The sequence below is a fragment of the Babylonia areolata genome, chromosome 35 (assembly GCF_041734735.1).
Source record: "Babylonia areolata isolate BAREFJ2019XMU chromosome 35, ASM4173473v1, whole genome shotgun sequence".
Classification (NCBI taxonomy): Eukaryota; Metazoa; Mollusca; class Gastropoda; order Neogastropoda; family Buccinidae; genus Babylonia; species Babylonia areolata.
In genome coordinates this window covers 6853023-6867440 of record NC_134910.1, presented here as the reverse complement: position 1 = coordinate 6867440, position 14418 = coordinate 6853023, and the positions used below count along the sequence as shown (strand labels likewise).

Sequence of the window (14418 nt, the reverse complement as noted above, 5' to 3'; positions counted from 1 at the left end):
TTTTTTTTAATTTTCATCCACACAAAAGGCCCACCAGACTACAATATGTGGTTAAATCCTAAGGAGCCGAGTGTGACATCATGTTCACTCTTCTCTGGACGTTCCCATTTGCTGCACGCTGATCTAACAACTTACGTACAGAACAGAAACTGAGTGAAGTTAGTTTTTGTATTGGTATTTGTATTTGTATTTCTTTTTATCACAACGGATTTCTCTGTGTGAAATTCGGGCTGCTCTCCCCAGGGAGAGCGCGTCGCTACACTACAGCACCACCCACTTTTTTGGTATTTTTTCCTGCGTGCAGTTTTATTTGTTTTTCCTATCGAAGTGGATTTTTCTACAGCATTTTGCCAGGACCAACCCTTTTGTTGCCGTGGGTTCTTTTACGTGGGCTAAGTGCATGCTGCACACGGGACCTCGGTTTATCGTCTCATCCGAATGACTAGCGTCCAGACCACCACTCAAGGTCTAATGGAGGGGGAGAAAATATCGGCGGCTGAGCCGTGATTCAAACCAGCGCGCTCAGATTCTCTCGCTTCCTAGGCGGACGCGTTACCTCTAGGCCATCACTCCATTTTGCGCTTCCGGCTCCGAGGATTTAACCCAAGGCGCACTAAACTCAAACCTCAAAAATCGACAGCGACCGGCCGGAACGACAACAACAACAACGATGAAAAAGAAAGCTCACCAAGAGGGTCATCATCAACGACGTCATCGTCGTTGTCATCACCGTTCACATCGTCGCCCGCCCGCCCGCCGTTCTCATCGTTCACGTCGCCATGGTGACGCAGGGAGCATGCCTGCAGCGCCACCTGTTTGTGGTGCAGCATGGCTTCCTGCTCCGTCAGGATGTGCCTCAGGCGCTGCTGCTCTTCCATCAGCCGTGCCCGCTGCTGCAGCAGCTGCTCCTTGCGCTGCGTCTGTGACATCCTGCGGTAGGTGTGGGCTTCGTCACCACCGTCACCTGCAGTCCAACAGTGCTGCTTTTGTACTGTGTTGTATTGTGTTGTACTGTGTTGTATTGTGTTGCACTGTGTTGTATTGTGTTGTTGTATTGTGTTGTACTGTGTTGTATTGTGTTGTATTGTGTTGTACTGTATTGTATTGTGTTGTACTGTGTTGTATTGTGTTGTATTGTGTTGTACTGTGTTGCATTGTGTTGTATTGTGTTGTATTGTGTTGTAGTGTGTTGTACTGTGTTGTACTGTAAAGTACTGTGTTGTATTATGTTGTACTGTGTTGTACTGTGTTGTATTGTGTTGTATTGTATTGTGTTGTACTGTATTGTATTGTGTTGTACTGTGTTGTATTGTGTTGTACTGTGTTGTATTGTGTTGTACTGTACTGTATTACGTCTGCGACATCCTGCGGTACGTATGGGCCTCATCACCCCCGTCACCTGCCGTCCCACAGTGCTGCTTTTGTACTGTGTTGTATTGTACTGTGTTGTATTGTACTGTGTTGTATTGTGTTGTACTGTGTTGTATTGTATTATACTGTGTTGTATTGTATTGTACTGACGACAATAATGGCTTCAAAGCCATGAATCTGTTGACACCTAACACCATGACAGGACTCACCCCAAGCACGGAAGTAGAGTGGAATCGAAACGTGTCATTGGACATTGTTGCTTATTGTGCAGCTAGCTGAATGATGAGGCCATATCAGGTGTGTCATTGGACATTGTTGCTTATTGTGCAGCTAGCTGAATGATGAGGCCATATCAGGTGTGTCATTGGACATTGTTGCTTATTGTGCAGCTAGCTGAATGATGCGGCCATATCAGGAGTGTCATTGGACATTGTTGATTATAGTACAGCTGAATGATGCGGCCATATCAGGTGTGTCATTGGACATTGTCGCTTATTGTGCAGCTGAATGATGCAGCAATATCAGGAGTGTCATTGGACATTGTTGCTTATTGTGCAGCTGAATGATGCAGCCATATCAGGACTGTCATTGGACATTGTTGCTTATTGTGCAGCTGAATGATGCAGCCATATCAGGAGTGTCATTGGACATTGTTGATTATAGTACAGCTGAATGATGAGGCCATATCAGGACTGTCACTGGACATTGTTGATTATAGTACAGCTGAATGATGCAGCCATATCAGGAGTGTCATTGGACATTGTTCATTATAGTACAGCTGAATGATGCAGCCATATCAGGACTGTCATTGGACATTGTTGATTATTGTGCAGCTGAATGATGCAGCCATATCAGGAGTGTCATTGGACATTGTTGATTATAGTACTGCTGAATGGTGCGGCCATATCAGGACTGTCACTGGACATTGTTGATTATAGTACAGCTGAATGATGCGGCCATATCAGGACTGTCACTGGACATTGTTGATTATAGTACAGCTGAATGATGAGGCCATATCAGGACTGTCATTGGACATTGTTGATTATAGTACAGCTGAATGATGCAGCCATATCAGGAGTGTCACTGGACATTGTTGATTATAGTACAGCTGAATGATGCGGCCATATCAGGACGTGTCCATGGACATTGTTGCTTATAGTACAGCTGAATGATGCGGCATATCAGGAGTGTCACTTGGACATGTTGATTATAGTACAGCTGATGATGCAGGCCATATCAGGAGTGTCACTGGACATTGTTGATTATAGTACAGCTGAATGATGCGGCCATATCAGGAGTGTCACTGGACACTGTTGATTATAGTACAGCTGAATGATGCGGCCATATCAGGAGTGTCACTGGACATTGTTGATTATAGTACAGCTGAATGATGCGGCCATATCAGGAGTGTCATTGGACATTGTTGATTATAGTACAGCTGAATGATGCGGCCATATCAGGAGTGTCACTGGACATTGTTGATTATAGTACAGCTGAATGATGCAGCCATATCAGGACTGTCACTGGACATTGTTGATTATAGTACAGCTGAATGATGCGGCCATATCAGGACTGTCATTGGACATTGTTGATTATAGTACAGCTGAATGATGCAGCCATATCAGGAGTGTCACTGGACATTGTTGATTATAGTACAGCTGAATGATGCGGCCATATCAGGAGTGTCACTGGACATTGTTCATTATAGTACAGCTGAATGATGCAGCCATATCAGGAGTGTCACTGGACATTGTTCATTATAGTACAGCTGAATGATGCAGCCATATCAGGAGTGTCACTGGACATTGTTGCATTATAGTACAGCTGAATGATGCAGCCATATCAGGAGTGTCACTGGACATTGTTGCATTATAGTACAGCTGAATGATGCAGCCATATCAGGAGCGTCCACTGGACATTGTTGATTATAGTACAGCTGAATGATGCGGCCATATCAGGACTGTCACTGGACATTGTTGCTTATTGTACAGCTGAATGATGCAGGCCATATCAGGACTGTCACTGGACATTGTTGATTATAGTACAGCTGAATGATGCAGCCATATCAGGAGTGTCACTGGACATTGTTGATTATAGTACAGCTGAATGATGCGGCCATATCAGGAGCTGTCACTGGACATTGTTGCTTATAGTGCAGCTGAATGATGCAGCCATATCAGGAGTGTCACTGGACATTGTTGATTATAGTACAGCTGAATGATGCAGGCCATATCAGGAGTGTCACTGGACATTGTTGATTATAGTACAGCTGAATGATGCGGCCATATCAGGAGTGTCACTGGACATTGTTGATTATAGTACAGCTGAATGATGCGGCCATATCAGGAGTGTCACTGGACATTGTTGATTATAGTACAGCTGAATGATGCGGCCATATCAGGAAACATGGGAAGAAGAGAGTATAAGGACAGATCAAAAGAGACAACATGAACTCCAACATTTTCATGAACATCAACCTCGGACCGGGCAGCGTGTGGAAGCTAAGGGGATTCGGGGGGGGGGGGGGGGTAAGGAAAGATAAGTCACTGACGATATTTTGGGATTGGGATCCACCTTGAAAAAAAACCATTCCAACCAGTACTGCTATTGCACCAAATAATATTGTGAGATCATGTATATTACCATTATTCCTAGTCTTTCTGGTGTTTGCATTCACAGTCATTTTGATTGTCATTATAAATCAATTAATTCATTCGTGATCATACACCCCAATCAACGGCATCACCAATTATAAAGTAAGCAGACTGCATTTAATCATGCTGATGTGTGGATGTTGAGTAATGTTCAGGAGACATCACACGACTGTTATTCCTTAATAATAAGAGATTCTGATGATTACTAACTAGTTAAGTCAGAGATTTTTCTTTCTTCTGTTGATTGAATGGAAAACATACAGATCTGGATGCAACGTGCACCTGGTCAGCACACTGGGTACCCGGAGCAAGTCGGGCACAGGAGTTCTAACAGAGCTCTTTGGAAATTCTGTTCTTAGATCTGATTATATGTCAGGGCAATCAAAAAAAAAAAAAAAAAAAAACAACAGAGGCAAGGCCTTCAAGACTCACTTGTGATAAATTAAGTCCCCTTGCATTAATTACAGAGTAATTTCCCTTCTTTACTATCTGCACCAAAACGTTTGCAAAATTAATAAAAAAAATTCCATGCTTAGCAAAAGAAGTTCCCGTTTGAACAACAACAAAAAAAGAGATAATAATGACTGCTCTTGTTGTTGTGTCAGAATATCAGATCAAAGTGCCAAGTTTAGAGAATACAAAAAATATAAATATAACAGTAAATGCAGTTTGCATATAATTAGGCTTCTTTTTTTAATTTTTTTGTGCCCATCCCAGAGGTGCAATATTGTTTTAAACAAGATGACTGGAAAGAACTGAATTTTTCCTATTTTTACGCCTAATTTGGTGTCAACTGACAAAGTATTTGCAGAGAAAATGTCAGTGCTAAAGTTTACCACGGACACACACACACACACACACACACACACACAGACAATCGAACACCAGGTTAAAACATAGACTCACTTTGTTTACACAAGTGAGTCAAAAAAGGCTTTTGCTTTCAATTGCTGACAAACAAAATGGGCAGAAACAGAGAGAGAGAGAAACAGAGAGAGAGAGAGAGAAACAGACACAGAGAAACTCAGAGAGAGCCAGAGAGAGCCAGACAGTAACGGAGACACCACGCCACTCACCCACTGGGGAATGCAAGCGCGGCTCTCCCTTGCCGCCTCCTTCGGAAAACACAACCCTGCTGTGGGCACCTCCTTCCCCCCTCCTCCCACCACCACCAGCACCACCCTCCTCACCACCGTTGTTCACCGACTTGGTGCTGCTGCTCTCGTCTGGCACCAAGGGAAGGAAGTCGTGCTGGGAGTCCACAGACAGGTAGTCCTTGATCTCCGCGCTCTTCTGTGTGGAGGACATGACCGGCCTGGGGAAGGCGGCGCCACCACTGCCACCACCAGCCAGCCTGGAGAGTCGGTGGGGCCCGCGACGCTTCGGCGACACCAGGTGGCGCTCTTCTTCTTCATCATCATGGTGGTGGTGATTGGCAGCAGGGGGTGCGGGGGCAGGCTGACTGGCGAAGAATCGCTCAATGACGGCCTCCTTGCTGGTGTGGGCCGGCAAGCTCAGCGGTGCGGGGGCGGGGGCGGGGGCGGCAGAGTCCTTGGTGCGGAACACGTCCAGAGGTGCCGGCTGCTGCATGGCGCTGGTGAAGAAATCCACAGCTGGCCACGCTTTGTGCCGGTCTGGGTCACTGTTCAGGTGGGGGGGTGCTGGTGGTGGTGGTGGTGGTGGTGGTGGTGGTGACGGACTCAACGGTGGGTGGGGGTGGGGGTGTGGGTGGGTCAGGGGAGGACGGGACGGGCCAGTCTGCTGTGACATCAGGTCTCCCCCACCGCCCACTGGGTAGAGGTGGTGGTGGTGGTGGTTGTGGTGAGGGGGGGGAGGCTGGGTGGCTGGGAAGTGCTGGTGGTGGTGGTGAGGTGGGCCATGGTCAGGGACAGGGACGGAGGAGACGACAGGGTGAGGCTGAGGGTGACTGCTGCTGCTGCTGCTGCTGCTGCCCACAGAAAGCACCCACAGTCATTTCAATGGATTCAACAGGTTTCTATTTTTTCTTCTTCTTTTTTTTCTTAACCATACCATGTTGTTTTTCTAGGGGTGGGACAGAACTGTGATGCCCTTGACGTTACTTGCAGCTACCATCTTGTCGCTTTGTACCTTTTTTTTTTTTTAGAGATGCAAACAGTTCGTGGGACTGGATTTGTGTGCCCGCAAGTGCATTCCACCGGAGGAAAAACACACACACGTGTGTGTGTTGAGTGCACACACACACACACACACACACACACACACACACATAAACACACATAAACACACACACAAACACACGCACACTCACACACACAAATGTTCACAATCACACCACTGGCAAAACTCACACACATTCAATAGTTTAGTAAGCACACCCACAAACACACACACACACACACACAACACACATTCACACACACAACACACACACACACACACACACACACAAGCCTGTGCTCACTGTTTCTCCCATGTCAGCACACACATTTTAAGGACAACAAACCCACAAGTGTCCTGTCCCACCCCACCAACATCTTACAGACACACACCCACACACACACGCACACACACACTCACCCCACACTGACACACACCCACAAATACACACACACTCACCCCCACACCCCCACACACACTCTCACACACACCCACACACTCTCACACACATCCACACACAATGACACCCACACACAAACACACACACAAACACACATGCTCACACCCCGAACACACACACACACTCACACACACACCACTCCTCCCTCTCCACCCCGCCACACCCTCCCCCCCCCCACACACACACACCTCCATCACTCACCGGGTGGGCCTGTCAGGACTGCCCACGTTGCCCAACAGGGAGTGCTGAAACAGCTCCTGGCCCTGCTGCCCCGCACCCTGCCCGCCTGATCCTGGCCACGCCCACTGGGGGGGGTAGGAAGAGGAAGGCGCCGGGGGGAAAGGGGGAGGGGGTTGGTGGAGGGCCCTCAGGTTGGTGGGAGGGGCTGGGAGGGAGGGAGGGGGAGGGTGGAGGGGCTGGCTCTGGGCCAGCAACTGTTGACATTCCTGGAGATGCTTCTCCACCTCTGGAACAAAACAAAAAACATACTAATACAAATACATACATAAATATATCTAAACATCCATATACAAGCATGCCTACCCTCCACATTTGCTTTTCAGGAACAACGCACATTAGAAATCTGGGACAAAGTTTTATTTTCAGGAACATCTCAGCAAACACACAGTCGGTGATCACCCGCATGCGCATTGGTCTTGCCGAAGTTACTTCGCTGGTGACGGAAATTAAGCGGACTTTCATAATACGGCTTCGGTACTGTTCGGACAGTCCCGGCTTTTCATGAAGTGGCTCTGGTAATAATGTGGCAGCATTTTCCGTAAGTCTGAACAAAGTGTCTTCGTCTATGGTCGTGAGAGACAGTCGTGTTCGACTATGACCATCAGAACAACAGAAGTGGTAACTGCTGTCCCAACTATCTGGGCTAGAATTTGATTAGAGTGGAGAGTGTCTTGCCCACCACACTCCAATAGAACACACCACACACCGCACCACACAGAACACACACCACACACCGCACCACACCAGAACACACCACACATTGTACCACACCAGAACACACCACACCACACCAGAACACATCACACAGCGCACCACACCAGAACACACCACACACCACACCACACCAGAACACACCACACACCACACCACACCAGAACACACCACACCACACCAGAACACACCACACACCACACCACACCAGAACACACCACACCCCACCAGAACACACCACACACCACACCAGAACACACCACACACCGCACCACACCAAGACACACCACACACCACATCCACCAGAACACACCACACACCACCAGAACACACCACACACCACACCCCACCAGAACACACCACACATCACCAAAACACACCACACACCACACCCCACCAGAACACACCACACACCACACCCCACCAGAACACATCACACACCGCACCCCACCAAGACACACCACACACCACCAGAACACACCACACACCACACCCCACCAGAACACACCACACCCCACCAGAACACACCACACACCACCAGAACACACCACACACCACCAGAACACACCACACACCACCAGAACACACCACACAACACACCAAAACACACCACACCCCACCAGAACACACCACACACCACACCCCACCAGAACACACCACACACCACACCAAAACACACCACACCCCACCAGAACACACCACACACCACACCCCACCAGAACACACCACACACCACACCCCACCAGAACACACCACACCCCACCAGAACACACCACACACCACACCCCACCAGAACACACCACACCCCACCAGAACACACCACACACCACACCCCACCAGAACACACCACACACCACACCCCACCAGAACACACCACACACCACACCCCACGGCGCTGTGTCTGACCTTGTCTCTCCCTGAGGATCTGCTCCTGTTGCTCCACCAGTTTGAGGATCTGCTCTTCATAGCTCCTGCGCTCCCTCTCCAGATCCTCCCTCGCCTTCTCCCTCTCCTCCCCCACCCTAAACACACACACACACAAGCACGTGCATACACACACACACACACACATATATGTATATATATGTACACACCACATGCACACACCAACACGCACACCAACAAACACACCAACACATGCACAGCAACACAAAACACACACACCAATACACACACCAACACACACACACACACACATACAAGTGCACACACAAACACACACACACACCAATACATGCACACCAACACACACCAACACAACACACACCAACACACACACCAACACAACACACACCAACACACATACCAACACAACACACACAGACACACACATCATAAGCACACACTAACACACACACCAAAACAAAAGCCAGTACACACACCAACACATACACCAACACACACACTAACACACACACCATCCAACACACACCAACGCACAACAATACACACAGCAGCACATACACAAACACACACACATCAACACACATACACATACCAACACACACACACACACACACAACACACATACACCAACACAACACACATACACCAACACAATACACCAACACACACACACACACCAACACAACACACACACACCAACACAACACATACACACACACCAAGACACACACACACACCAACACAACTCACACACACGAATACAACACACACACACCAACACACACACACACACACACACACACCAACACCAACACACACACACACACAACCCAGAGCCCTCACTTGGCCAGCTCACGGATGAGGTTAGCGATGCGCTGCTTGTCCTCCACACACAGGTCTTTCAGAGACACCTGTCCCCCCTGCACCCCCACACCTGCCCGCCCCAGTCGCCGCTCGTCCAGGCTCTGAGACAGCTGCACACATGTGGCAAACAATTCTTTAATAATGACAACTCTTCTTCTTCTTCTTCTGCGTTCGTGGGCTGCAACTCCCACGTTCACTCGTATGCACACGAGTGGGCTTTTACGTGTATGACCGTTTTTACCCCGCCATGTAGGCAGCCATACTCTGTTTTCGGGGGTGTGCATGCTGGGTATGTTCTTGTTTCCATAACCCACCGAACGCTGACATGGATTACAGCATCTTTAACGTGCGTATTTGATCTTTGAAGGGGGTTCAGGCACTAGCAGGTCTGCACATATGTTGACCTGGGAGATTGTAAAAATCTCCACCCTTCACCCACCAGGCGCCGTCACTGTGATTCGAACCCGGGACCCTCAGATTGAAAGTCCAACGCTTTAACCACTCGGCTATTGCGCCCGTCTAATAATGACAACAATAATGATACTAAAAGGACACTTGGTATGCCCAATCTAATGGTGACAAAAGCCCTGGTGCTTGCAAACTGCAACTGAAACACGATCTCCTGAACTCATATCCAGATTGAAGTTTCTCATTTCTTTGCACACACTATATATGCATGCATAGGGAGAGAGATCTAGAGTTAGATAAAAAAAAAAAAAGAGGGAGGGAGGGAGGGAGGGAGAGAGAGAGAGAGAGGTACACACAGAGAGATAGAGACAGATACACACACACATCCACATGCAATCACATAAACACATGCCACATAAAGTATCCACACACACACACACACACACACACACACACACACACACTGATAAACACACAACACACACACACACACACTCACACACACATGCATACATACAACACACACACACACAGACACTGATAAACACACAACACACACATACACACACATGCATACACACAACACACACACACACTGATAAACACACACACACACACACACACACACACACATCAGGGACCCTGAAGAAAGAAATACCATTTTCAATAAATAGTAAAAGAAAATGAAAAACAAGAAAACAACAACGACAAAAGATAAAACTTATAAAACGTTACAAAAAAACCCCAAAAGCTGCAGAGAACTAACGTCTTGAACACTAAGAGTCGTGGTGGATGGCACATCTTCCGCAGGTGTCTGCGACTGGCTGGCTTTGCTTCCCCCTACGTCACGCCTTCGCCGAGGTCGTAACCTGGGTCGCAGGTTACCAGAGCCAGTTCTGTTGACACCTGCAAAGTAAAGGAACATATTCTACTGGGGGTTCTGGTTTTTCTCCACTTGTCTGGCCATTTCCTTTCTCTCCCGAACATTATGTTTTTCGGTACAAAAATGTTCAAATAAGAACATGTCTAGAACTCTCTCTCTCTCTCTCTCTCTCCTGAGTAAAGTTATACACAGTATATATACTTGTAGCTGTATCTCTCAAACTGTGTGTGTGTGTGTGTGTGTGTGTGTGTGTGTGTGTGTGTGTGTGTGTGTGTTTATGTGTATTATGTGTTTACCAGTGTGTGTGAGTGTGTACACCCAAGCAACACAGACAAACACACACACACACACACACACACACACACACACACACACACACACACACACACACATATATATATATATATATATATATATACACACACATACCCATGCACACATACACATACTGTCATCATCTCACTCGCAAATTTATACATTTAAAACCTGTTTATACCTGGGATAACTGCATCTTCATCATCAGATGAGGATTCCATTCCTGGTCCATGCAAAATAGAAAAAAAAACAAAACTTATCAAGTAAACAAATTATTCAGTGATCCAAATAGTAATATATAACATTCTTTATCCACAATACTTTATACTATCTAATTAATTTTAAATACCTTTTAATCTAGAAAGTGATCAAAACAAGTGTGGAAATAACAACAACAAAAAGAAGCAAAACAAATATAATGATTATAACAAAATCATTAGTAATGTGCAGTAATGATTATAAAGCACACCACACAAAATCATAAATACAATAAACAAAAAAATGATACACACATATATGCACAATACATATAAATATATATACATTTTTCACTTTTTTGCCCACACACTGACACTGACACACATGCATGCACATGCACATGTGCGTGTGTGCGTGCATGCATGTACACACACACACACACACACACACACACACTGGGTTTTACATTACTATTGGTCCTACTCCTAACCCTCCCTTGTATTCATGAGTTCATCATATCAAAATGTAAAGCTTCATTCATCTTCACATTTTCATGATACATACATGACTTGTACAAGTTTATGAATAAACTTTGATGTGCGTGTGTGTGTGTGTGTGTGTGTGTGTGTGTGAGTGTGTGTGTGTGTGTCTGTGTGTCTGAGTGTGGTGCGTATGTGTCTATGTGAAAAGTAAAAGTTGTTTCATACTTATTGTCTTTATTCATCATAATCAGGTTAAATAACTCGTTGTTTGACACAGAGAGAGAATTTCAAGCGTTGTCTGATTTTAAGTGAGGAATGCATTATGTGTGTCTGTCACACACTCACTTCCATGTCAACACAACATGCCGCAACTTGAACCGAATCCGAAATATGAGTCGATTTTTGTCTTGCTGTTTCACCAACTCGGTAAATGAATTCACAGTCTCATAAAAATAAACTACAGATCTTTGCTGCACTCCCGCACTTGAAGTATATAACAAGAAAACAACGTCACGTTACCTGATTTTGCCCATCCAAGTTTCGTCTTCGAACGGACTGTTGTTTCCGCCATGCTGAGGGAGAAGTTATGTTTCTTGAATAAGAGCACATAGAATTACCTCCCCGAGATTGTTGGTTCGTGAAACCAGTTTCACAGATTCAGTTTCAAAAAGGCGTCAAACCCACTGAGATATATATACACAATATATATAATTTTTTATGTCTATGGTCAAACCGCGCAGAGCATGAGCACGAGTGTGCTCGCGTGCGTGTGTTTTGTGCATGAGCGTTTGCGTTTATGTGCGCGAATGTGAGAGCCTGCGACACACGATACTCACAATGTGCAATATTGTATTTGAGTGTAGTTTTTACTTTTGAAATGGGGAGAAAGGAATAAATTCTTGGGCTTCTTCTTCCTCTTGACGACCAACATTAGCGCTTTCAACAAAAGAAGAAGAAAAAAAGAAAAGGCAATCGCGAGTTCAGCCGTGTATATTTGATAATAATCAAAGTTCTCTTTGGTCGTTGTCGCCGGCAATGGCCGTACCACGTTGAAAACACTGAAAACACCGGTATCTGTATCTGTATCTGTAGAATACGTTGCTATAGCCACTTATGACATAAACGCAACGGTGGGGGGATGAGGGGGGTGGGGGTGGGGTAGTGCGCAGCCTAGCATTAGTGGTGTCCTGAGAGCCGTGCTTTGAAGCTTTTGACGGCAGATGTTGCTGTCACCGTTGCCTCGTCCAGATGGTTCCAGTCACGAACAGTGCCAATAAAGAAGGAGTTTCTGAACTGCTCAGTCTGAGATCTGCCTACGACAAAGGATCTTGAATTGTTCTTGATGTGATTGGAGATGGCACTTGTTGCGTCGTATTCTTTAAAGTCGCGAGGTTTGATGTGACGTCCTTCTTTGTGTGGAGTCAGGAAACCAATAGGCGGTATGGCCGGTACTAACCCCTCAACCACCCTGTACAGAAAAGTTAGGCGTAGATCACTTCTACGTTTCTGTAGCGTTGGCAGCTGCAGGGTAGATAACACATTGGTGATGGCACCGGGGGTTCTTGTGGTGTAATCGCCAGTAATAAACCTAGCTGAGAGGCGTTGGATTTTTTCTAGTTGGTTTATATCTTGCTGTAGGTAAGGGGACCAGATGATGCATCCATACGCTAAGAGTGGGCGGATGAGGGCTAGATATGCGTTTTTCTTGCAGTGTTGAGGAAAGAAGCGCAGGTTTCTGCAGAGAAAGCCTAAGGTGTTGTTTGCTTTCTTCGAGATGTTGGCAATGTGGGTGCCCCACTTCAGGTCACTGGAAAAGATGATGCCGAGGTATGGGTTGGAGGAAACATGTTGGAGCGGGGTATTACAGAGGGAGTAGTTGTAGTTGGAGGACTGTTGGATGCTGAGGATATAGCATTTCTTTGGGTTGAATTTCATGCCCCAGTCAGAGACCCAGGTTTCAAGTAGGCAGAGGTCGTTTTGAAGTTGTAGGTCAGGTCTTGAAAGGTGTTTATTTCCCGGTATAAGAGGCAGTCGGCGAAGAGACGGACCTGTAACTTGACGGTGTCTGGCAGGTCGTTAATGTGACACAGGAAGAGGAGAGGGCCGAGACATGTTCCCTGGGGTACTCCGGAGTCCACACTGGTGTCTTCTGATGAGTCACCCTCTATTACTACCGCCATCCTCCTGTGAGTCAGAAAGTTAGTGAGCCAGATGTGGAGGCTGCCTCTGATACCATAAGCCTGCAGTTTGTGGAGACGACGTTTGTGGGGGACAGTATCGAAGGCCTTAGAAAAATCTAAGATCACCACGTGGACTTGGCGCTGGCGATCGAAGGATTGCAGGAAAGCATGGCTGGTTAGAAGTAGTTGTGTGTCGCAGGAGTATCCGCTGCGAAATCCATGGTTTAGGTTGGTGAGTATGTTGTGTTTCTCTAGGTGTGTCAGGATGTGCCGACAGATGATATGTTGAAGTAGCTTGCATGTGACAGAGGTGAGAGAGATGGGATGGTAATTTTCAGCTGCGTGTTTGTCTCCTTTTTTGTAGACGCAGGCGATGTTTGCGTTACGCCAGTCTGTCAGGAGGTCGCCTGTACCAAGGGAGCGTTGGAACAGGGTGGTCAGGGCGGGGGCGAGGTTGGGGGCACATTCTTTGAGGACGAGGTTGGGAATTTTGTCGGGGCCGGGGTTTTTATGGGGGTTGAGGTCTCGTCCGATCACCGAAGTCAAACAACGACGGGCCCGGTTAGTACTTGGATGGGTGACCGCCTGAGAACACCCGGGGTGCTGT

At 46.8% G+C, this 14418-nt stretch overlaps 1 protein-coding gene across 3 annotated transcripts in view; it reads right to left on the bottom strand.

The window, feature by feature from the left end:
* LOC143277970 (uncharacterized) overlaps window positions 1–12217 on the bottom strand; it is a 24754-nt gene extending 12537 nt beyond the window's left edge. The window contains exons 1-8 of one of the 3 annotated variants that reach the window (XM_076582954.1): window positions 12151–12217; window positions 11133–11174; window positions 10520–10659; window positions 9325–9455; window positions 8482–8597; window positions 6826–7090; window positions 5102–5973; window positions 689–964 (exon numbers count right to left, since the gene is read on the bottom strand). In XM_076582954.1, coding sequence (XP_076439069.1) covers window positions 689–964; window positions 5102–5973; window positions 6826–7090; window positions 8482–8597; window positions 9325–9455; window positions 10520–10659; window positions 11133–11174; window positions 12151–12202 — 1894 coding nt within the window. In that variant the 5' untranslated portion in view covers window positions 12203–12217. The remainder of the gene's footprint in view (window positions 1–688; window positions 965–5101; window positions 5974–6825; window positions 7091–8481; window positions 8598–9324; window positions 9456–10519; window positions 10660–11132; window positions 11175–12150) is intronic. The other 2 variants (XM_076582955.1, XM_076582957.1) reach the window with 2 other exon arrangements.
* Between the last annotated feature and the right edge of the window lie 2201 nt (window positions 12218–14418).